Source organism: Perca fluviatilis, chromosome 3 (genome assembly GCF_010015445.1).
Source record: "Perca fluviatilis chromosome 3, GENO_Pfluv_1.0, whole genome shotgun sequence".
Taxonomy (NCBI): domain Eukaryota; kingdom Metazoa; phylum Chordata; class Actinopteri; order Perciformes; family Percidae; genus Perca; species Perca fluviatilis.
Window position 1 is genome coordinate 2,134,139 of NC_053114.1, and position 24,392 is coordinate 2,158,530.

General features: G+C 42.2%; 1 protein-coding gene across 3 annotated transcripts in view; it reads left to right on the plus strand.

Moving 5' to 3' along the window:
* The window catches only part of phkb (phosphorylase kinase, beta), a 143,292-nt gene that overhangs the window by 94,676 nt on the left and 24,224 nt on the right, over nucleotides 1-24,392 (plus strand). For all 3 annotated transcript variants that reach the window (XM_039794589.1, XM_039794588.1, XM_039794587.1), the window contains 4 exons: nucleotides 14,056-14,111; nucleotides 15,389-15,482; nucleotides 22,848-22,931; nucleotides 23,784-23,888. In XM_039794589.1, the coding sequence (XP_039650523.1) occupies nucleotides 14,056-14,111; nucleotides 15,389-15,482; nucleotides 22,848-22,931; nucleotides 23,784-23,888 (339 nt within the window). The remainder of the gene's footprint in view (nucleotides 1-14,055; nucleotides 14,112-15,388; nucleotides 15,483-22,847; nucleotides 22,932-23,783; nucleotides 23,889-24,392) is intronic.

Sequence of the window (24,392 nt, forward strand, 5' to 3'; positions counted from 1 at the left end):
CCTGTACGTGATGCCTGTATGAGTGTGTCTCCCATGTGTTTTTAGCATTAATATAATATGTTTGCAGTAGTAGCTTTTTTTACTATGTATTTATTATGGTATATATTACCTCATAGATGTTTGGCACTGACAAGGACTGCACTTAATTCCGCTGTATCTGTTACAATGACAATAAAGATATTCTATTCTATTCTAAAGGTATAACATGAGGAGTTTTTTATTTCGGTGTTAAGCGTACGGAAGGATGCAGACCTCACATGTAACTGCGTTGGCACCTTAGCCCCACTGTTGACGAATGGCTGACATGCTCTCAGTGTGTGTCGTGTATTTCTAAAGGGAAGTGTGGGGACTGGTTTCTAACTGCTCCTCTGGCAGCAAGCATATCAGTGCAGTCTGCTCATTTGTCGAGCAGTTTTAGAACGTGTGTGTGTGTGTGTGTATATATAAGAGAGACTGAGTTAGAGAACACATTTGAACCATAATGCCCATCTGTTCCTAAAGTTTATAAATATGGGTGTATGGGTGTTGTGCGTTTTTTTTCTTAATTTTTTTGTGTACATCTGAGTGTATGTGAGTGGAGCCTGGCACAGAGACCAAGGATGTATTTCTGTTCCATGGTCATTGTCGGGCTATAGGTGTGCATTAGAACTCAATCAAAATAACGCACGCACGCATGCACACACACACACACACACACACACACACTCTCACACTCACACTCTTTCTCTGGCAGATTACACAGTCAATGCAAGTTTTGCCATATCCGGCTAGTATTTGTGGGGTTTCAACGTAAAGGCTTGATCCAGAATTGCATACACACAAACACAACCAGAAAACAAACATCAGCTGTTCACCTCCATTTTCATATGTGGCTGCATGTAATTTCCTTTTTTTTTTTTCTGCAGTAGATCATTATGCACACATGTCACACACACGTAGACAACAGTAATCGGGCCACTTATCTTTCCCAGCCTTCACGGCTCTCTGGGTGTAATATCAAACAGGCTGTGGCTCCTGTAGCTCACACCGTGGCTCGCCTTTAATATCAATTGATTTTTTGGATTTTTTTTCTTCTGCTTTACTCATAACGAATTCTCCGGTGGAGGATAATTTCTCTGAGTCTGAGGAGCAATGTATTGCTTTCTCAGTCAGGGCGCCTTTATAATTACACCGACCAGCGGCAAGCAATCCAATTCTTCACTCGGTTCTTCTCTGCTGAGGTGATTCCACCCTCCCCCATCTGTCTCCCTCCCTCTGTGTCAGTCTTTCCATTTCTATCTCTTTCTTTTTCCTTCGTGTTGTCAGACTGGAAGCATTTCCCTTAATGAATCTCCCGCCTCATCACCTCCCCCTCCTCCAATTGTGCTCGACGCATAAGTGCGACTGATTCTCCTCATGGTCTCGTCGTTAAATGACCATTTGAAAAGATCCAACTTTAAAAATGTACAAGAGACATTTTCCTCTCCAACAGCCCAGATTGAAAATGACTTGGCATTTCTTTTATGTTTTCCTCCCCCCCACCCCACCCCCAACGTATTTCTGTTAAACCCCTGACACTTTGAAATACCCTCATCAAAATATGAATCTCTGAGCTGCACAGAAACCAACTTCTGGAGGACGATACAGAGCCCCGAGTCATTCGTCTGTGTAGGGGCATGAAAAGAAGGGATTATATTTCATTCAAATAGTTTTTTTTTTTTTTTTTTTTTGGTGGTGGATAAATTCCCAGGCTTGCTTTTTAACTTTATGAAAGTCTTTGAATGTGTTATTCCTTTGTGATGTGATGCTGGCTTGAGGCTGCCTCCCTCGTGCTGCGCTTTACCAGCCGACACGCTGGGGGGGATCTGACCTTGGAATCGCGTCGCAGAGCCTCATTGAGTTCAGCTGAAGGTTGTTGGTTTTTTTTCACTCCAAGTTTCATTTAAATGGTTACATGTTGAACTAGAAGAGAAAACAGGAGTATTGTTATCTCTGGAAATAGTGTCAGTCATTCAATCAATTCATTTATAAATAACTGTATGGTGGTTATAGGCAGTAGTTGAAGGTAACTCAATAAATTTACTCCAGTACTGTACGTAAGTCCAAATGTTGAGGTTCTTGTACTTTATTTGAGTCTTTTCTTTTCATGCCACTTTCTACTTCTACTCCGCTACATTTCAGAAGCTTTGGTTACTTGGGACTTTACAAATTAAGATTTTTGCACACAAAACACATATAATTATAATCTGTCTATAATGTGTGTGTGTGTGTGTGTGTGTGTGTGTGTGTGTGTGTGTGTGTGTGTGTGTGTGTGTGTGTGTGTGTGAGACCATCTGCCTGTTATCTGTGCTAAGTACACATTCACAGCAGCATTCAGCATCAAGGCAACATTTACACACGTATAGCTTCTCTTCTCCCCGTCAAGATGCATGTACACTAATCCCAGCTGAACTTTCTGCATTTTCCATATTTTTTTTAATCCATTATCCTTCAATCCATACTTACACACAGTAGTCAATATGACCAAACTGCATCCCCCATTGTTAACCTGCCACCCCTCATCCATTAGGGGTGGGAATCACCAGAGGCCTCACGATACGATATCATCACGATACTTATGTCACGATACGATATTATTGCGATTTTAAACATATTGCAATATTCTGTGATATATTGCAATGTATTACCTTTTTTCCAATTTCAGATTTTTCCCAATTTCAAATGATGTCCCCAAAGGACAATTTTGTCAACATCTGTTTTATGTAAAAAGATACATTTCTCTGCTTGTTCATCTCACTTCAATTTTATTGCTGCAAAATGGGATTGTCAAGCAGACAAACTGACCAAGACATATATAATAAAAGATCGATACTTGGCGTCTGTGTATCGATACGGTATTGCCACGAAAAATATCGCGATACTATGCTGTATCGATTTTTCCCCCACCCCTATCATCCATCCCCTAGTAGCAGAGAGAGTGCCAGGGCAGAGGGGTTGTTTAGTGGAATACGTTAGTCTAGTCTGCCTGACTCATTGATCCTTTATCTGACTGAGGTTTGTGCAAGTTAGAATCTATGGCCCCGACCATGGCTCTGAAATATCACTAGCCTAACTGTGCTGTGGATCGATACATTCATGGCACTGTCCGTGGTGCTGAAGTAGCAGACAGATTCAGTCTTGGATCTTGGGTGGGGATTAAAGAAAGAGTCGTCGATAGGGGGGTTCACTAGTCGCAGGTGAACAAAACAAACTAGGTCCGTCCCCCCCCCCCTGTTTTTATTGTAGTGTACATTCTATTTTCAAACAGACAGCAGGCAATAAAACAGAACATAGCAAATTGTTGCACTTAATGAATTCATGGATAAACCCTCCCAACTAACTGTTAACAGATTTTCTTTAAAAAAAGAAGAGAAGGAAACTGACAGAAAAGAAAGGTGTTGGTAAAAGAATTCATGAAGTCTCCGTTCGGTACACAACATTAATCATATGGTGAGGCTTTGTCGGCTCCCTGATTTGCAGACTCACAGCTGTGTAGATAAATCTCGTGCTGCTTCAAGTCCCGTCCCCCCTGTTTGAGTTTGGATGGTTTTACTGGCGGAGGTGTTTGAACAGAAACGTCTGAGGTTCGACTCTGAGAAATGCTTTTTTGTAGACGATTTACTCCTGGCCTGTGAGACACACGAGTGACAGAGAGACCGAGAGAGTGAGAGGAATGAAGACAGGTAGTGACAGAGTGAGGCCGAGAGAGGTAGTAAAAGACAGAGAAACAGACATGGGAAAGGAAAGGAGGGGATGAAGTATGGAGAGAAACAAAGAAAGGAAGGGCTGGAACAAGGAAGCAAAGAAAGCAGAAAAATAATGACAGTAGGACAGAAAGATGGAAGGTAAAAAGGAAAAAAGATACAGCTGGATGGAAAGACAGAGAGAGATGGAAGGAAGGAAGAAGAAGAAAGATAAGGTAGGATAGAAAGAAGGAAAGGAGGAGAGAGGCAAGAGGAAGAAAGGAAAGAAGTAACAGCAGAAATAAAAGAAGAGGAAAGAAAAAGAACAGAAAGGAGGAATAAAATGAAGACAAATAAGGTCAGTATAGGATAGAAAGGGAAGAAGTAACGGGAGAAATAAAAGAGGAAAGAAAAAGAGCAGAAGGAAGAAAAATAAGGGCGGGATAGGATAGAAAGGAAATAAGTAAAAGGAGGAATGAAAGAAAAAGAGAGAAAGATCTCAGACGCATCTCATCTCGTGTCACAACTCAGTGCTTTTAATTTTGGAGGGAAAAGTCAAATGAAGCGGAGCTGAAATTCATTTCTGTTCTGCGGGGACTCGCAGCAGCGCTCTCTGGCAAATGGCTTTTCACTTTGTCAGATTTAGTGCCACCGTACCTCTGAGGGGCCTGCTGCAGACCAGCGCCAGTCCCTCCTGCAGCTGGAAATGTTCCGTAGCCCTTATCAACAGCATGTCTCAATTTGTCTATCTTAACACTTCCTTCATTTCCTATCTCCACCTTCTTGTCTGTGTGCATTCTAAGTTCTCTAAGGTCACATGCATTTTTCTGGAATCCATTTCCATGTGGTAATCTGCTACTTTTTCATGTAATATATCATTTCGTAATCTCGTTTGCAGAGTAGTCGTTGAGTCTGGAAGCCTGTTGAGAGAAGCTTATATATTGACTGTAAAATACAAACACTTTCTGGGTGTTAACTAGAGCAGCAAAGGTAACAGCTGTCATGAAACTGATTGCGGTTGAATAACAGATCTGTGTCTTTCTTTCCAGGAGTGTGCGTCTCTAGTCTCTGGTCTTGCAGAGATGAAGTCAAGGAGTTTATTCATTTTAATGTGTTTGGTTTTCGTGACAGATGTGTGCCAACTCTATTTATTAATGCACCTCTTTCATTAGTCATTCTGTGTGTTTGTTCGTGCACGCGTAGGTAAACAATAGTGTTTGTTCTTCCTGTCACAGAGAAGTGCCTGAGGTTGATACACACATTTACACACAGTGGAAACAGACAGTGTTATTAGACTGAGACAAAACGGATAAGAACATAGCTCAAAAATGTCCAACTTGCCTCAGGAATCAAAGCTAGCAGGGCAAGAGCGAGAGGCTTGCGGACTGTAACACTCGTTGTAACAGACAAGTTCAGGTGCAGTAAAATAGACAAATGGCATAATAAGAATCCATGCAAAAGTAAACCTTCTAATTCAAAGCACTCAAAGCACTGTAACTGCTAGACTATTGACCCTATAACACAAATCTGACAACTCACTAACTCACCCTTGGCCCAGTTAAAACCATGCCCGTCTTTCACCCCAAAGAGGTTCCTTTAACTAGTGTGATCGCTCTAAAACGTGCCCTGGCCCGGTCCGGTTGGACTCTGGCACTGTACACAAACGTGTCTGAGCATCATCGCTAAGTGTGCCCAAGTCTGGTTCTTTCCTTACAGATGAACGGGAATTGTAGTCGGCAAGCAAGCTGCAAGGCCACAATTTAATGACGTAAGTGTGCTCTGGCCCTGAATGTTTTATTGCCGTGTAAGTGCAGGCCAGCAGGGGAGTGGGGAGGGGGGAAAATTGTGCTCCGGCACTGTTCAAGGCAACTGGGCCAAGTGTGAGTACATCCTAAATTACCTTGGGCCTGATCTAAACCTGAGTTGCACCTGTACTCTCCTACACTATTGACAATTGAATGCCTCTTTAATTAGACAATTGAGGGGATAATAAAACGTTTTTTTTTTTTTTTTTGAGAGTTAGATGAGAAGATCGATACCACTCTAATATCTGCATGCTAAGTATAAAACTAGAGCCAGGAGATGGTTAGCTTAGCATAGAGACTGGAAACAACTTTCAAGCCTGGCTCTGTCCAAAAGTTGTAAAACTCCCCCTGCCAGCACCTCTAAAGCTCAATAATATGCGATATCTCGTTTGTTTAATCCGTAAAGAAACCTAGGTGTAAAAATAAGAAGTTGTGGTTTTATGTGGGGTTTAAGTGGACTATTTCTTGGCCAGGTGAAGATCAGACTTTTTTATACTGTTTGAAAGAGCTAGGCTAGCTGTTTTCCCCTTCTTTCACTCTAAGCTAAGGTAATAAACTCCTGACAGTAGCTTCTAGTTAGCATGCAGACATGAGACGCATAACAAAAGCGCATTTCCAAAAATATTCCTTTAATTGCAGAGCAAGTCCTTGTCGTACTTAATCTGTTAGGAGGAGCATTTTATTCCTAGGTCATTCTAGTGAAGCTAGGAGTGGAGTTATATGGTCAAAATGACAAGCTCTGGGTAATCCATGCAGGAGTGTTTTAAACAAGACGTGATTTTCCAAAAATGTTTATTTTGTCCAGGGTAGATGACCTTACAGTAGTCAAGTCTATAATATATCAGAACATATACTAAAGTCTTGCTGTATATGTGAGTGAAAACCAGGGATAAATACTTAGAGACATTTTGCTGATTTCAATCCGGCTCTGTGTCATGGCAGTGTGGGCAGGGTGTGCAGATGAACAGTGTGTGGCTTCCCTCCATGGCCGCAGCGCAGGGAGCTCCTAGCTGAGCAGAGCAGCGGAGGTCTGCCGAGACCCGCCGGATGATGCGAAGCGCTCTCAGCAGACCTCGGCTGCTTCCAGCTTCGTGCACTGGCACCACAGAGGGAGGCCAAACACCGTTCATCTGCACACCCTGCCCACACTGCCATGACACAGAGCTGGATTGAAATCAGCAAAATATCCCTATTACTCACTTACTCCTTTTCATCCCCTATGGGACATAAGGCTTCAATGAGCACTCTCCATTCCATTCCGTCCCTGGCAGCATGTTGGACCTCTCCCCGTGACAGGTTCATCTGTTCCAGCTCTTGTGTCACAGTTCTGCGCCAGGTGGTTTTGGGCCTCCCAGGTTTTCTTTTGCCAGGTGGTGTCCATCTTAAGGTGACTTTTGTGATTCGGTCCTGCTCCATTACGCCCATCCACACGCCCGGCCTGCTCCGTCTCTATGCGTAATCTCCTGCGTGCTGCTGGCGCGTTCTTGTACAGTTCATTGTTGGAGATCTTATTAGACCAAAAGAACTGGCCTATTTGTCAGAGGCATCCATTATGGAACACTTCCATTCTCCTCATGTCTGTTTTGACAACTTGCCAACTCTCTGAACCGTACAGCGGTTAATAATAAAATATCCATATACCTACTATCATATAAGCTTCACCCTGACACTGTGGTTGTAGTGGGCAGAACCTAAGGTGAACAGGTAGAATTGTATGAATGTTAGACAATTTGAAGGATGGCTAATCAGATGACTCTTCATTGTGTAGTTTCCTTTTTTTCATTGTTTTTTCATAATGATAAAACTATGAAATAACTGCAGCTTTATCATCTAAGAATAAACATTTTTTAAACTGGCCCAGACAAGCCTTGCTCAGCATAGAGCTGAGACAGCAGGAGTGCTGAGTTGTTGTTTTCTAGGTGTAGACAAAGTCCTTTTGCTGCTGCAGCCCTTTGTGTTGGCTGCACAAAGATTTTCTTAAAGGCCTTTTGGCACAGACTTATGCAATTCCTATTGTGGTTCAGTGTTACAGTGTATCATTTGGCTCTGTGACTGAGTGTTGATTAAGCCCCTTTCTACAAGTCCTTTCATATATGCTGACGGTAAAATGATTTAAAAATAAACTTGCCTCGGATTGGACAGGACCAAACTCTGCAGGATGCTCCATATGGGACCAGAAGGAACCAGTGAACCTTTTAAAATATTTCTTGCTGGGTTTCTATTGTTTTCATTTCCATATTTAAAGCTCTTGGCACAACTTCAGCGTGTGTAATAATCGCCCAGCCACCTGCAAGTTCCTGCTATAACCACATACTTCTTCACTGATGGCCTGAACGGCATGTTTTCTTTTTTATAAACACTCCTCCTACAAGGGTTCTCAAGTTCATATTAAATACTTCATTGGATTGCTTTAGCTTTGTTCTGCTTAATTCATGAATAAATGAATTTTATTTCCATATTAAGTCACTAAAGAAACTTTGAGGCAAAAACTCAGTGGTATTCAATGATTTAATAAATGATTGGTGCAGTTGTACAGGCTTGCTGCACTGATTATATGATCTTTTTCTACTTCACCCCTAAACCTCAGGCTAACAGAGCCAAGTTCTGCTTGGTGGCCACCTGCCCATGCCCTCTTGTGTACAGTGTTTAGATATTCAATATTCTGGGCTGGTGAGCTGAATTTCTCTTTGTCACGCACGTCTTTAATATTCGGTGCCGTGTATTTGCAAGAATAGTTCAGAAGAGCAGTCCAATTTTAAAGCTGAATCATACTGTACTGTGACTTAGAGAGCATCAGGTCCTGCTGATCCATAAAACAAGATTTGACAAAGTAATGGAAATTCAAAACCTCAATTTATATGCTTACGCCTACATTAACAGATTTCTTTGGCCACTTTGGGGCAGCGAAAAATAGCTGCAAACACAAGACTAAGTTGATATGGTGAACTTGTTAGCAAAACGTGGCTTGTTTAAACATCAGCAGTTATGGAACAACTCTAGAATTAATTTGGAGTCGTGTTTGGGTCCGCCCCATGAACTTAAATCTGATACTTACTCTCCTTTTAACTCTGTTTTAGTTTCCACCATCCCCTGGGCAAATATCTGGCTCTTTAGCTGCTAACCGTTCCTCTTTATTCACTAACTTATCAACAACTTTGTCAGTCACTTGTCTGGAGCTGGCATGTAGCGTGGCATGAAAGACAGGGTCAAAGTATTTTTTCATCAAATTTACTGTTTAGACATCATCTCCATTACCAGTCCATCTCATTTTGTACTGTGTATTACAATACTTACAGTTATTAGTTTCAGAACTTTAATTACCTATATTCAATGGCAGCTCATTTGCTCTACCAGCTTTTTGTCCTCTTTCCATTAATTAGTCTGAAATCCAATTCCATGGAGTGCTACAGAGATTTTTAAACTGTTAGGTGTGGCCTGTGCTGTGCTGACATCAGACCAGTGGCCGCAGCATCAGGTACACTCAGGGTCTAATGTGATTAGTTAACTACCTTTTAGCAGTCTGCAGCAGAGCCCCTGTGGTGAAACAACACATCTTTTATTTCCCTCTTTCCTCTCAGACTCTGCACCGTTTCGGTCACTTTGTTGTTTTTCGGGTGCCTTTTAAAAAAGGTAGTTTAAAGAAACATTTCATCTCATTTTCCTCTCTGCGGTTGCCTGTCGCTGCGGTTCGACTGTGGTGCACGGAGTAGAGAGCAGTAGTGAGGGGGAGTTCTCCTGTGTCTCCATTATGCATTTCCATATCTTCTCCTTCGCCAAATGTGTCCTTTGTTTGCTCAGAGACCAGCCTTAATGAGAGAGTTGCATCGCAGCATTTTAGAAGCCATTGCTCCCTCATTCATCAGGAAGGATTTGTGTTCAACCGTGTGTTTTTTCTAGTCAGCCATCCCCTTCTCTCTGTTCACTCTCTACTCTACTCTCTGATTGATGATAACGAGGTTGTTGGCTGAAACCAGCTCTTATCCACCAAACAAAATGTGTGTGTGTGTGTGTGTGTGTGTGTCTGCGTCTGCTTGTATCCACAAGCATGCCGTTTTTCCTTGGCTCTGTGTTCTGTCACTGACTGAATCTGAGGATCTTGGCATGCCGGTGTCAGTGCTTGTGTGCCATCATGTGCAAAAGTGTTGTGTGTGCATGTATGTATCAGTATATATGTGTGTGTGTGTGTGTGTGTGTGTGTGTGTGTGTGTGTGTGTGTGTGTGTGTGTGTGTGTGTGTGTGTGTGTGTGTGTGTGTGTGTGTGTGTGTGTGTGTGTGTGTGTGTGCGTGTGCATCCCCACAATGAGAACAAGATGAAAGGCTGCTGCTCCTGTGAGTCACAAGCTGCTGCCTGCTTCATAAATGGCCCTGAATAGACCGTCACTCAGCACAATAAAGATGATCGTCTCTGCTTACAATTCAATCACACACACACACACACACACACACACACACACACACACACACACACACACACACACACACACACACAGATATAAATTACACATGAAAGGTACTTCTACAAATAAAGATGGAGAAGATGAAAGGCACCAAAGCACATGCACAGGTAGACATTTACATGTGGATAAATAAAACAATGCACAACTCTCGTATAGGAAAAAGCAAAAGTGAAAGAAAAAAAATGCAGACTTTTTTTTTATAATGAATTAGAATAGTAGTAAAAAGACACACATTTGAATTTTTTTTTTAAAGTGTCTTTCTTTGCTGAAGATAATAGTGACATGTATTTACCATTTCCTCTGTTCCAAAAACACAAAACCGGCTTTTGTAAGAGAAATCGAAATCTTTCCAAGGTTCTTTCTGGAACATTTGATTTATTCTGTGTGATGTATTCAGGTCCTTCAATACAAGACAAGCAACTGTGTTGTCTCTCGTCTGTATTTTTCCTGATGGTCCACCAGCCCAAAAGTTCTGAGATTACTGCAGAAAACACCTCTGAAACGACTGCTTGTTCCCTCTTTTCTCCCTTTCTTTCATGTTGTTTCACACCCTGTATTCACACTGCAGGCAACATGAGTGATGTGTTGCTCCATTCTGGCCAATTGTGACTGTATGTTGTTGTAGTGCTATAAAGTGTTTCCTTGATGGGCTCCCTGATGGGCCACAGTTATGAAAGCAATGAAAAGCAATGTGTTTGTATTGCTTTAGTTCCATCTTCCCTGATGTTACCTCATTTTGAGGAGACTTAGCTTGCCAGAAAACTTTTTTATGTAGTATACAGCACATGAATTCTTTTATTTTATCGCTTTTTTTGTTCTTCTATAATAGTCACTGTGCAGTTTTATTGCGTTGTGACAGAGTGATAGTGTGAAGAAAGTGTTAATACATGACTAGGTATCGAAATTATGTAGTGGAGATGAAGAATGCTACAATTTTAACATTAAGGCTGGTGTTAGTCTGCATAATTTTTTGTCAAAAAATTCCACAAAAAGACCAAAACAACAATACTTTAGTTAACATCTTCATCTTCTTATCATTCCATTCCCTACCTTCTCTGTGGCTCACCGCCCCAAGCCCATTTGTCCCTCCTGAAGATGTAAATCTTAAAAAATATAGCTCACAAAAACATTTTTTGAAAAAGCCTAAACTATTTCCTAAAACACATGTGCACTGTAGTTTTTAGCAAACATTGCTCAAAACTGAGCAAATAGTTTGTCAGGGACTATTTTCAGCTGCGGATTAATACACATTTGGTGCACTAGTGAGTATTTGCAGCAACAGGATGGTGTGTGTGGGATTGACTCAAAGTAATCTACAGTGTGTGTCTTTTTATAGTAATTAAGGATCATGTCACCCGGTGTAACAATCCAGTACTCACTGATGTGTTTTTAATAGTTTTTGTACAAAAATTGAGCTGAATGGCACAGATGAATAAGATATATCAGGCTTTGGATACAAAGACCATACACGTTAGTAGGATCAGTCAGTTTATTGATGGTTTTGTCTGTTCCTGGGGCTTGCTAACAATAAGAAACATCTAGAATACCATCAGCTGTATTATGTATGTTTGTTATGTGTTGTTTTCATGATTTTAACAGAAACCTGGCAGCCAGCCAGGTTTCAAATGGCAAATTACTTTAATTTTAAATTCATGTAATAGTGAACTGGGCAATTTAAATTGCTGAGATCAGCTTTAATGACACACAAACTGTGGGAATCTAATGATGGCTTACAGGGCAGCGACTAGCCTCGCTTTGCCAGACCTTCCTCCACAGTGCTCCGGAGGAGGGTCTGGCTAGTCCACACAGCATTTCTGGGATAAGAGAAAATCATGCTCTGGTTTATTGGCATTTCTTAAACAATCACAATTGCCATGGGCAGCGGTAAGTGCCGGACGGAGCCACGGTGCCTCTGCAAAACAGCCTCAGGAAGGAACTTGTTTTGGTGGAACATGTGTACGTTCAAAAGTAGTTTTAGTCGTGCAACAGAAAACTCAGATTGGACAGATAGTCTAGCTAGCTGTCTGGATTTACCCTGCAGAGATCTGAGGAGCAGTTAACCATAGTCCTCCAGCGGCACCGGAGCAATCCTGGAAGTGGAACATCGTCGATATAGACTAGGCAGCAACTAATGAGTATTTCATTATTGATTATTCTTTTAATCATTTAGTTTGTTGCATGTCAAATACCCACCACAATTTACCACAGCCGAGTGACTTATTCCGATTTCTGACTTTGTCTGGCCATTAGTCATAGTCCCCTCTCCCACGGGTTATTAAGCCTTAGGCTGAAATTAAATTGAAAAAAGCAGCAAATGCCCAGGATTTCTACTTAATAAAAGGCTTACAATTGTTATTAAAATATTCTTGAAATAGTTTTTGTGCTATTGGCCTTTTTTTTATTAATCATAAATGTCATGCTTCTCTACCTCTATTTTTTTCTGTATTCTGCTTCTCTATTTCATGTCATTTCAACTCATCTCACTGTGTGGGCGCCTCATATTTCGCTCCCTCTCTGCTCTTCCTTTCCTTTTACATCTCCCTTGTCCTTCTTCATTCCCAGCTCCTTCCCTCCCAGCCGAGCACTCCCGCGTCTCTCATCAACCTTTGTTGGTTATTCAGAGTTTTACTTTCATTTAAATTGGGTGAGAGAGGAGGTAGCAATAACACAGACTGTCAATTTATAAGCGAGTGAGTTGAATCTTGATTTTAACCACTGTCTCGTCCTCTCTCTCTCGTCTCTCTTTCTCTTTCTCTCTGTCTAGCTCTTTCTCACAAACACACACAGATCAATTCTTTTCAGTTCAGTTCTTTTCCAGTTTGCTTTATTGCCGTGGGTGTTAGACGTACAGCATTGCCAAAGAAAGGACATTAAGTTAACATATAAAATGTCAATCCTAGTAAACAAAATGCAAGCAAAACTAAGTGATGTGTGCGGCCTGAATAATAGAACGAGCACTTGAATCTAAATGTTTGTAAGCCATCCGTACAGATTCAACAGGTTTGCATTAGTTCCAGTGAACATTTAAGCTTGTTTTATGGTTCTGCGGAGACTCCACGCAGAGCTTTCGCCGTAGCCTACGTAAGTGGCCTGATGTTTATACTTGTGCGCTGGTGTGTGCGTTGAGCTGGTGTGTGTGTGTGTGTGTGTGTGTGTGTGTGTGTGTGTGTGTGTGTGTGTGTGTGTGTGTGTGTGTGTGTGTGTGTGTGTGTGTGTGTGTGTGTGTGGGGAGTGGGTGATGAAGCGAGGGAGAAGTGAGAGAGTAACAGCGATTAGCTTCGGCGCGAGTACAGAGAAGAGAGAAACAAAGTGAGAGAACCAAAGTGTTTTCTGACCACGGTGGTAAATCTGGAGCAGGAGAAGTTAACCCTCTCCTTGATCTCATGTTTATGGAGAAGGAGGACCAGGAAATGAGTCGGGGGAAATGCAATGCTGCCAAGCCACGGCCGGGTGACGTGCGTCACTGCGACGTGTAGTTACGTTTTCCGAGAGGTGCAGGTCAGGCTACGGCGTAGGGTCCGGTGTAGACGCAGAGGGGTCTGCGGGGGTACGCCCAGTGTTGCCAAAGGAGGAACGTTCTCAAGAAAGAAAACACACACACACACACACACACTCACACTCACTCTAATGTCCACTGATGCAACATGTAGCAGAGATGTTGTCCACATATTAATTAGGGGTGGGAATCACCAGAGGCCTCACGATACGATATCATCCCGATACTTATGTCACGATACGATATTATTGCGATTTTAAACATATTGCAATATTCTGCGATATATTGCAATGTATTACCTTTTTTCCAATTTCAGATTTTTCCCAATTTCAAATGATGTCCCCAAAGGACAATTTTGTCAACATCTGTTTTATGTAAAAAGATACATTTCTCTGCTTGTTCATCTCACTTCAATTTTATTGCTGCAAAATGGGATTGTCAAGCAGACAAACTGACCAAGACATATATAATAAAAGATCGATACTTGGCGTCTGTGTATCGATACGGTATTGCCATGAAAAATATCGCGATACTATGCTGTATCGATTTTTTCCCCCACCCCTAATATTAATATCTGTGTTCTGTCTCTTTCACAGGGTCCCATAGACAATGATGTTGTGATTCATGTGGCCCTGATTGCAGAGAGCCAGAGGTAATGTGTGTTTGCATATTTATGTATTTGTCTGTGTGTGTGTGTGTGTGTGTGTGTGTGTGTGTGTGTGTGTGTGTGTGTGTGTGTGTGTGTGTGTGTGTGTGTGTGTCTGTGTGTGTGTGTGTCTCTTAATGTGTTGCAGGCCAGCTCTTTCAGTGCTGTAATTGTGGTGAGCTCATAAAGATGCAGCTCACCCCTGACCTCTGCCATCATCTGTCACTGGTGTCATTGTGTGCGTGGGTTCTTGTGTGTTTGCATGCTTGGGTGTGTGTGTGTGTGTGTGTGTGTGTGTGTGTGTGTGTGGTGAAACAAGGTCCAACAACTCTGCGAATCTTGTTAACCTGTAGCTTCACTTACTGCTGCTGGCAAGTCCCCAACAGGACTCGTGCATCGTCTTTCTCACTGCAGTCCATTTATGCTCTCCAATATACACTGCGCTTCAATAACCACTAAAGCTTTTACAATTGACCCAATTTACATGACTTTTATAGAAAAAAACACACTACCAACAGATGTATTGACCTTCTACTGACACAGCCGTAGCTTCAAAGACTAACATAGAGCTGCAGATTTACATAAGGTGAATCTGTATAGACAGATTTAAAGGTCAACAGCTGCTGTAGAACCACAACAAAGTTTAGTCCAGTTTTAGGGGATAATTAGTTGCAGTAATTCCAGCATTTTTTATAAGAAATATAAATTAACAAACAATGAAATAAATGTTTGTTGTGTGTGTGTGCTTATAAGTGATATTGTGAAGACCTGCTGCATGCCACTGGTCCGTGAGTTTGCGTATGTATTGTACTGCGTCTGTAATATTTGTGTCCCTGTACCATTTTTCTTCATGTGGACATAAATAAATGGTTAAAGTGTGTGTGTGTGTGTGTGTGTGTGTGTGTGTGTGTGTGTGTGTGTGTGTGTGTGTGTGTGTGTGTGTGTGTGTGTGTGTGTGTGTGTGTGTGTGTGTGCGCGCGTGTGTGAGAGACCATCTGCCTGTTATCTGTGCTAAGTACACATTCACACCAGCATTCAGCATCAAGGCAACATTTACACACGTATACAGTTTCTCTTCTCCCCGCATGTACACTAATCCCAGCTGAACTTGCTGCATTTTCCATATTTTTTTTACTCAGTTATCCTTGTGTGTGTGTGTGTGTGTGTGTGTGTGTGTGTGTGTGTGTGTGTGTGTGTGTGTGTGTGTGTGTGTGTGTGTGTGTGTGTGCGTGTGTGTGCGTGTGTGTGTGTGTGTGTGTGTGTGTGTGTGTGTGTGTGTGTAGACTTCAGGTGTTTTTGAACACCTATGGCATTCAGACCCAGACGCCCCAGCAGGTGGAGCCCATCCAGATCTGGCCTCAGAAGGAACTGGTCAAGGTAACACAGGCACACTTTGGTCAAGCATTGGTTAGTCACCAAGTTTACAAGGTGCTTACAGGCAGGGGGAGGCAGGGGGAGCTGAAAAAAATGCACAGCCTGCAGTGAAAAGTTAAAACACATTAAACTAATGGAGAAACACAATCTAAAGTAACGCTGCAGTATGCAATCATGTAACTGGCAATCAGACTTTGTCAGCCCGTTTTGGGGTTTTTGTGAGTGAGGTTTCGGGTCAGTTGAAACCTCACTGATTGCAGAGATTTTGCAGTGCATGATTAGCTGCAGTGCTTTTGTGCTTGGTGTATTGGCCCATCCTTAACTGGAAAAAGGAAAGTCCTAGTCATTCCTGTTTACTGTGATCGACTGGATGGAAATTTGAGGGGAGGAAACTGTAAAAAGATTATTGATGCCGCTCCACCACCACCACAACAACTACACAAATCAGTATTACAGTTAGCCAGATTACATTTCAGCAGTTAGCTGTCAATATCACGGCAGTTCTAGCTCGATCAGTCCATCTGCTCGTCGGTCCATGACTTCCTGCTCTTAAGATTTTCCTCTTGATTGTCCCATCAATCACAGCAAGATTGGTAGAAGTGATTGATCAGTCGAACAGTGATTGCTTATATTGATTCATCAGCATAATGGCGGAGCCGTCACTGTGTCAATCCGGCAAATTGCAGATGCGTAGAGCTGAGTGGCTTTCCAAATATGTTCTCGGAAGGGCACGTTAGACAGCTCTGTAAGAGATGAAAGACTTGATTCAGAATGGTTGATTTGGAATCCCTTCCATCAATACCTTAACAACTGTTCCACTCCTTCATTTGAATAATTGGAGGTCAAAAGGAGCCAACACATTCTCACTCTCATCTCGTCAAAAAGCCTTTGCCTTTGGCGTTTGTTATTGACGCAGAAAGTCTTCTTTAGCGTCATATTTAGACACGCTTGGTCGAGACTCTTGGCGTCACTTTTTGATTGGTAAAAGTCCTGTGTTATTTGACCCATCTACCACCCCAACCAACCTCCTTACGCAGATTTTCGGTCTTTCATTCTACTCACTATCCCTTTCCCTCTTAATACTACGTCATCTCACAGCGCCGCGGTCGAGCTGCTGCTCTGCCCGGTGCGTCCCATACAGACACTAAAGGGTGATTTTTGCGTTGTATCTGATGCTGACAGCCACTGACCAAGTGTCCGTATTTCACCGAGTTGGGAGGGTTGAACGGGTTGAAGAAGCAGATGAGTTCCTGCCGAAGAGAATAGAAGAAAGAGCTGTAGGCTGCAGTTGGATGAAATCCCAGTAACTTTGAAAACTGAAGAATTAAGAGAAACAGCTTTAAAGCTGTTTTGAGATAATACATAATGGGTTTTGAATTAGCCTAATAGGTGTCATCGTTGTGATACGTACTCAATCTATTAAGGATAAGAAAAAAAACAGCTATCATGTATCTATATTTTGTTCAACAAACATTTCCCACCTTGTTTTCCATTATCTTTGTTTCTTATCAGTCACTTAAGCTTTAGTCTTTTCTCCGCTTCACCTTGTGTCTTTCTTATGTAAACTACACCCATCATGGTCGTCACGAGTGTTGAGTCATAGTCTACTGAAGTAAAATGATAAGGACTCTTTCTGTTTATGAGAAATGGAACAAAATGTGCATTTTCATTTCAGCAGTAACGCTACTCTTACAAGCCAAACATTAAAGTTTCGTGGCAGCCCAGTTGCATCAGAAAAATGAAATTTGCTACCTAAAACTTTTGAATTCTAAAAATCCCCGATGGCAATGTTTATTATAAGTCATCGTTTTGAACAAAAGGGATGGCATTCAATAGAATTTAATCAAATGTAAATCTACCAGTGAATCTGTTCATTGATTTTAAATCCTTTAAAATCTGAATTTAAAGGTTTACCTTTAAGTAACCAAAGTCATACTGTAAGTAACTTGATATTTAACAGCTAAAACTCAAAGATTGATATTGATATTGATATACTCCAGTCTGAAAAAAAATTTGACTTCACTCGGATGGAAGTACTGCCCATCTTTTGTGTGTGTAAACATTTCAACGAGATGACAGACTACTGGACATCGCATCTGTTTGGTTACTTGGTTATTAACAAAATAAAGGTACTCAGTGTCAGGAACTTACAGTCTCTTGAACATTTCATGAGTAACAAGTCCAACACTAGCTACTATTCCCACCCTGTCTAATCTGCTTCTTTATCTCCAGCAGATTACACCATTTGTTCTGTCATATCTGTGACACCACCCACTCCCTTCCTTCCAACTTCTGTTTCACTCCCCATCGCATCTGTCACTCAAACCCTGCTCTCTCCTCTAGATGCTGTCCCTCATCTGCATGTGTGGTGTTTGAAGTCTTCTTTCTCCCCATGGTCTGTCATATCCGTCACTCAAACCACGGTGTCCTCCCCAGCATCTGTCCCTCATCTGTCATGTCTGTTATGTAGCGTCTATTGTCCACGTCACCTTCGATAAACAAACAATTTCTCCTATCGTGTCATCTCTGCGGGCTGTGTTCTTTCCTCCAGGCCTCTTTTCTACTTTCTGCCCCTTCTCTTGCTATATCTGTCACATCTGCGTCTCTAACCCCGTTTCCCCTCTAGGTGCTACATCCTGCCCCGCCCCAGTTATGTCCGTTACACCAAACAACTCTCCCCTCCGGGTCCATCATCTGCCTTTGAACTGTCATACCTGTTGCCTTTTTCCTCCTCTTCCCTCTGCCTCGCTCTGCTGCGTGGTGCTCAGCCTCTCCGATGGATATGCAATTGTGAGTCACAGCGGCCGCTGTGCTGAATATTAAAATCCAAAACCCAAGCCCAGAAAGACGCTTCTTTCTCGACAGAATATGTTTATCTCGGAAGTCATCGCCATCTCCAGTGCTGCGGGCTACATTTGTTCACCTCGCCTCACCTCGTCCCTCGCAGCCTTTTGATTGTGTTGACAACAGCTGCTTGACAATGGGAAAGTGGCAATTACATTTTGCGACGTGTTATTCCCACCTGTAAACCCTAAAGCTTATCCTGTTGCAAATCGCTGCGGTGCCCAAAAATAGCCTTCTTTTTAGCTGTTTCTCTCCCAGTTCCATATCTGATTGTCATTGTGGACGACATTTTAGTTTGTCGAAGACTTTCACACATGATGCTGTTCCAACCAACAGTTGTAGTCATCCAAATAAGGTCCTAAAAAGACACTCTAGACAAACACTGCAGTTCTTAAAAGACGTTAAAGGGAAATTCCAGCATTTTACCTTCTAATATTTTTGTCAGTTATGACTATTGGTTATAATAACTCAGAGATTAGGAAAATGTGGGGCAGTACAAGACTGCCACAGCTCATAAATAATAGAAATAGTTGTCTCTACACAGAAAGTAGTCCCATCATCACAGTTGTAGCACGATTAGCTAAAACTTCACTCAGCCTTAAATCCAGCTAATATGTGGCTTTAGCAGGCGAAGTTGGCTACATTCACACTTTTTTGTTTTAAAAGTTAACGATCTCCGTCCATATGAGCGCTTTAGCACCGTTTCACAACTACTCTCCATCCATACTAACATGCCTATAAACACATACTGCAGACCATTCACACACACTGGGCATGCAAGGTAGTGGTGTGCGATACTGCAAAATTTGGCATTGATACCAAGTAAATACAGGGCCAGTATCGCCAATACGATACCGATACTTTTTAATAATTAAGGAGGCTGCATCATGAAATTGCTAAATCTGAATGAATTTTCATGACCTTTAAGTGGTCTTGTGATTTTTCCTTTGGATTATTAATAAATTAAAACCCAGGACAGAATTTTCATATGCTTTTATAAATTTGTTGTGTTACCACTGTATCTTACAGCCTTTTTTTTTTTTTTACAATTTATACAGCTTGTCGTTCATTTTTCGCTTGAAAATATAGCCACACGGCGCTCCTCTTCCTCTCTGCCATTCTTCTGCTCCGTCTCTGTCCTGCTTGTGTGTGTGTGCTGCTGGCCGCCACTGGGCCCGGCTGGTTGCGTGCTTGTTTGCCCGGCGCCGCCGAGTCACATGACGGTACAACATCAAATCACAAGAGGGGGGAGGAGGAGCAAAGTGTGCCTGCTCCGCGCTGTGACAGGAACGCCACTGACACAGACACCGACAACACTGGAGAGAAACTGAAACTAAAGTATCCATCTAAGTATCCATTGATGGACATGACATAGAGGCTTAAATCTATTTACAGCACTATGCCTTAAACATCATTTGTTTCCCTTGCAATTCAAAAATAGGCAACAAAATCAGGAACAGCTATAACTTGGTATCCATGTTGAATTAACCACCTGTAGTCAAGGCTGATGTCTTTTGCTTTCTTCCGGTAAAAGGATCACTTAATAGGGGGTTACATGGGACTGATAATACCCAATCAGGAAGTGCACCTGGGTGTCTGCATCAGCATGTTTTAAAGGTCTCTTGCTTCCCGTTCAGACTACAAAGCAACCCCGGAGATTTCAAACTAAAACGAGGTCATTAGCGTTTCCAAATGTCTCTGTTTTAGGGGCTCGGAAACGCATGAGTCATTAAACAAAATGGCGACTCAACCTCCTTTCTTATTCACTCTATTCTCACTCATAAAACTGAAGTTATGAGGAGCTGACTAGATGAGAACAGCAGCACTGTTATTATGGTCTAACCAGGTTTCAGTTAAAAACATAAAATCAAAATTGTGCTTAATAATAAAATCATTGATTAAAGATGATTTTCCCGCCAAAGACCTTGTAGTGGAAGTTTCCTTTGCAGCAGGGGTGACGTTTTCAGAGTTTAGTCAAATGAAACAAATAAGACAGTCTGAGACTAGAACCAAGTTGGGTTTTTGTATTTTATTAAAGATATATTTGCAAATAGGAGTAACATGATTTCACAAAAGGCCGCAGCCCAGTGTGGAGTCAGTTTCTCAAATGAGTGAACAAGAACACCAGGCTTATATGCATCTTCAGAGTGACAGCACACACACACTTGGCTTAGTATGATGCTACAATTCTTACAGGCAATCTGATACACATGCAGACATCTCGGAGCCATTTTGCCTCCTCCTCCCTGTACGACTTTCACCCCCCCAGTTACATCTTAACTGGCATGGGAAAACTAGAGATAGTTTTAGGGTGACCTTGTAGCCCCTATCTGTTCTGACAAACAGTGCTATTTTATTTTCCAGACTGGACGTCTCAGCAGTTAAGCAGAAACTGAGATACCTGCACACTAAGTCCCTCTGGATGACAGCATCTGCTGTAAAAGTAAATCTGTTATGTGCATTTTGTGACACCAACGGTTACATTTACACTATTAAGGGCACCAACCCAGCAGCGATAAAAATCCCATCTGAGCATTTAAGTTTGAATTAAAAGTTTTGCAGAGATTGTCAGTAAATAGTTGTACATTGTCACACATAGCATCCACTGCAGACGTGTGAAATACAGCTTTCAGATACAGCCTTTTATTATCTCTCCCACCTGCCAGGCTTTCTGTATGTGCTGCGGTCAGTGGAAATGTGAATAGGGGGAATGAAAGGATGCTTTGATAGGCTGCCTGCGTGTTGTCGCTCTTCATTGGTATTCTGCACACAGGAAGTGTTGGATGCAGAGGTTCTTCCAACCTCCCATGGCTTTTCTCCTCCAGGTCTCATCCTTGTTAGGGCATTGATTTGCAATGCCACTTAATCCTCAATTAACATTTATCTTTCTTTTATATAAAGACTGTACTTTTTCCTCTATTAGTGTAATTTATTTTAATTGGTCCAAGCTTTGCTTCCTCCTTTTGTGTTCACAAACAGTGAGGAAGTACACTGGAGTAGCAGAGCACCACCTTTTGGTTGACGTAGTGAATTGCAGCTGGTTTGAGACGGAAGAATGCGGCATGGAGGGCTTGATAGGCAGATTTCCTGCAGTGCCACTTGAGTGTGTGGGTGTACTGATGCTGTTTCATGATAGGACAGATTGGGAGGTATTTAAATTTAGAATTTATAGGCTGCCACAAAGGCAATAAGTACTCTGGTTTCGCACTCAGCCAGACACATCACAAATGTAATTCACACAAACACACACACACACACACACACACACACACAGTGCAAACCCTTCAGCTCACACATGCTCGCTCGCACGCACGCACAAATGCAGTAACTTGTGGTGAGTGTGCCACACCACTGTGCTCCGAGCAGGCAGAGCCAAGAAATCAATGTCCATCTTCTTTCTCTTTGCATCTTTGAATCAGTGCATTTGACAGCAGGAGGCACAGCGGTAAGAAGCTTTTTATCTGAAGCACCATAGAAATGCTCTGGAAAGTGATAGGTTGGAGCTCATGTGTTCTCCTTGCTGCCATCTCTAACTGCTTTTCAGAGATGGCTGAGGGAGTAGGCCATGACCTTTTCCTCTGCTTTGTTTTGACGACTGGGGAGCCCTTTGGTGAAACAACTGCAAAACTAGCTTCACCCTGCAATACAAGAACAGTATTATTTCTTCATTCCTCTCATATTTAAGTCAGCAGCAGAAGGCATTTTCAACCCACTCCTTGAGTTGGCCATAATTACAGATGTCATTTCAGCCGCCAAAATCAACAAACGTCAGCTAGAATTCAGAAACCCTTCTTTTGTTTACCTGTGTGTGAAATGGAAGTCCTATTTTGTTTCAGAAATGAAAAAATGTGAATGGCATATCTTCCACCGTTATTGTACTGTAAACTGCATATGAGCCATGCTAGAATGGAAAGCACAACAGGTAACCGTAAGGAAGGGGTGTTGGGGCCCAGTGAAGGATCAATTACCACTAGCTCATTTTTAGAATGGATTTGGCATTTGTAGCAGTGCATAATATGCTAAGTGGCTCACTTGGAAAGTATCAAACAGCATGCCGTCGTTTATTTATTCTAATGAGGGCTCAGCTAGGTCTCAGTGTCTCCTCTTATGGGCCTCTGCATCTCAGTACAACAGTGCCATCAGCATCGTTGCCCATGGGTGTGCTGATGACAGCCAGGGGACCTTTTATTATTGCCATGTCTCATAACTGTTCAGTAGGTGGTTCTGCCATATGGTGGTAATTTCATCTTATGAGTTGCAACAACGGAACATGTCTCAGTGGAACAGACCGGATGATGGAGTTGCACTATTATTACGATATGGACTGGCACTGTGTTGCATGACATTTCCAGTCAAATGTGATATTTTTACTCTCGCAGGGAAATGTACGGATCAAGATGTAGATTTCAGTTTTCTCTGAAATCACATAGGTTAGCAGCAAAATTGTTTGCAATGTAAATGTTATGTTTACTGACAAGGTTTTGGTCCATGTCTGTCTGTGAATACGTGTGCGTCTTTCTGCAGGCATACCGTTTCCTTGCCATCAATAAGAAGCTGGGGTTGAGTGGGCGTCCAGAGAGGCCAGTGGGCTGCATCGGCACATGCAAGGTATATTGCTTTGCAAACACACCAGTACACACATGTACATACCGCTACATGGACACACATACAGTCGATCAGCGTACATTTCCCGGAGCTCCGAGGAGTCTAGTACAGCTCAGAAACCGAACATAGACACGGAAAATATTCAGTTCCAAGAGTTATTCTCTTCGTCAGACATACATAATGCATCAGTGAATGCTGAATAGATTTTACTTATTCTTAATGCATTTTAATATGCTAAGCTGCTGTCAGGCAGTGTCTGTGTGTGTCCGTGTGTGTGTGTGTGTGTGTGTGTGTGTGTGTGTGTGTGTGTGTGTGTGTGTGTGTGTGTGTGTGTGTGTGTGTGTGTGTGTGTGTGTGTGTGTGTGTGCCGTATGTTATTTGCCGTTTCTCCCAAATGAAGGTCACCAAATAAGTTGAGCCATAGCAGCTTTCTCAAACAAAGACATTGCCTAACAAATGAATCGTGGCTCCCAATGCATTGCTAAGACAATATTATAATGGAACATTTATGTGGAAGATGGCAGACTGCCAGAGGGCGTTATCATCATTACTGTGTCTGTATGGGTGTCTGTACGTGTGTGTGTGTTGTGTGTGTGTGTGTGTGTGTGTGTGTGTGTGTGTGTGTGTGTGTGTCCCTGTGACAATCTGTATGTGTGAAAAGGGTGCTTTATACATTTGTGTGTATTATACTGTATGTGTATGTGTGAGTGGTTGTGTAGCTTCTGTGTGTCCCCTCTATTTTAGGATTGATGGCTTGTTTTATAGGCTGCCCAGAATAATGTATACGTGGCTACTTGTGAGCCATCCGTCTTCTAATGCAGTAGTGTGTGTATGTGTGTGTTCATGTCCCTCCAGATTTATCGTATCCTGGGCAAGACGGTGGTGTGCTACCCAATAGTGTTTGATCTAAGTGACTTTTACTTGTCCCAAGATGTCATGCTGCTGATTGATGACATTAAGGTAAGCCAGGGTCACACTTGCAGAGCTTACCGCTGCCACGACTCCACAGCGAACCACTTATTATGTGCTCCAAGAACTTAAATAACGGAGATATACTGAGTTTGTGTGATCTATAGAGATTCAGCCTGACATTTGTATACTCATTTTGCGTGTCCTCGCAGAAAGGGCACACACTAGAGTCATAGCCTACCTGATACCAGACATCTGAGCTCTTAACCAGCAGCTTTCCACCTGAATTAGACCACATACTGTACTGTACCTCACATTGTAACAGTTTTGCCTCCTGCTGCTCGTTTGAGCAGGAAACTGTCCCATGTTTACCACGTGTACCTTCATTACATTCATTAAAAAGTAGCAGTACTGTGTTATAAGTAATGGTACTTGGTCAGAAATGAATAGTTCCTGAAAATACGGGCCCAATTCAAGCACCGCATTTATTGATTGATGATAGGGTTTGCTTATATCTGTGTTCATTTTTGTCACCAGTCAGTTGATGACTGTTTT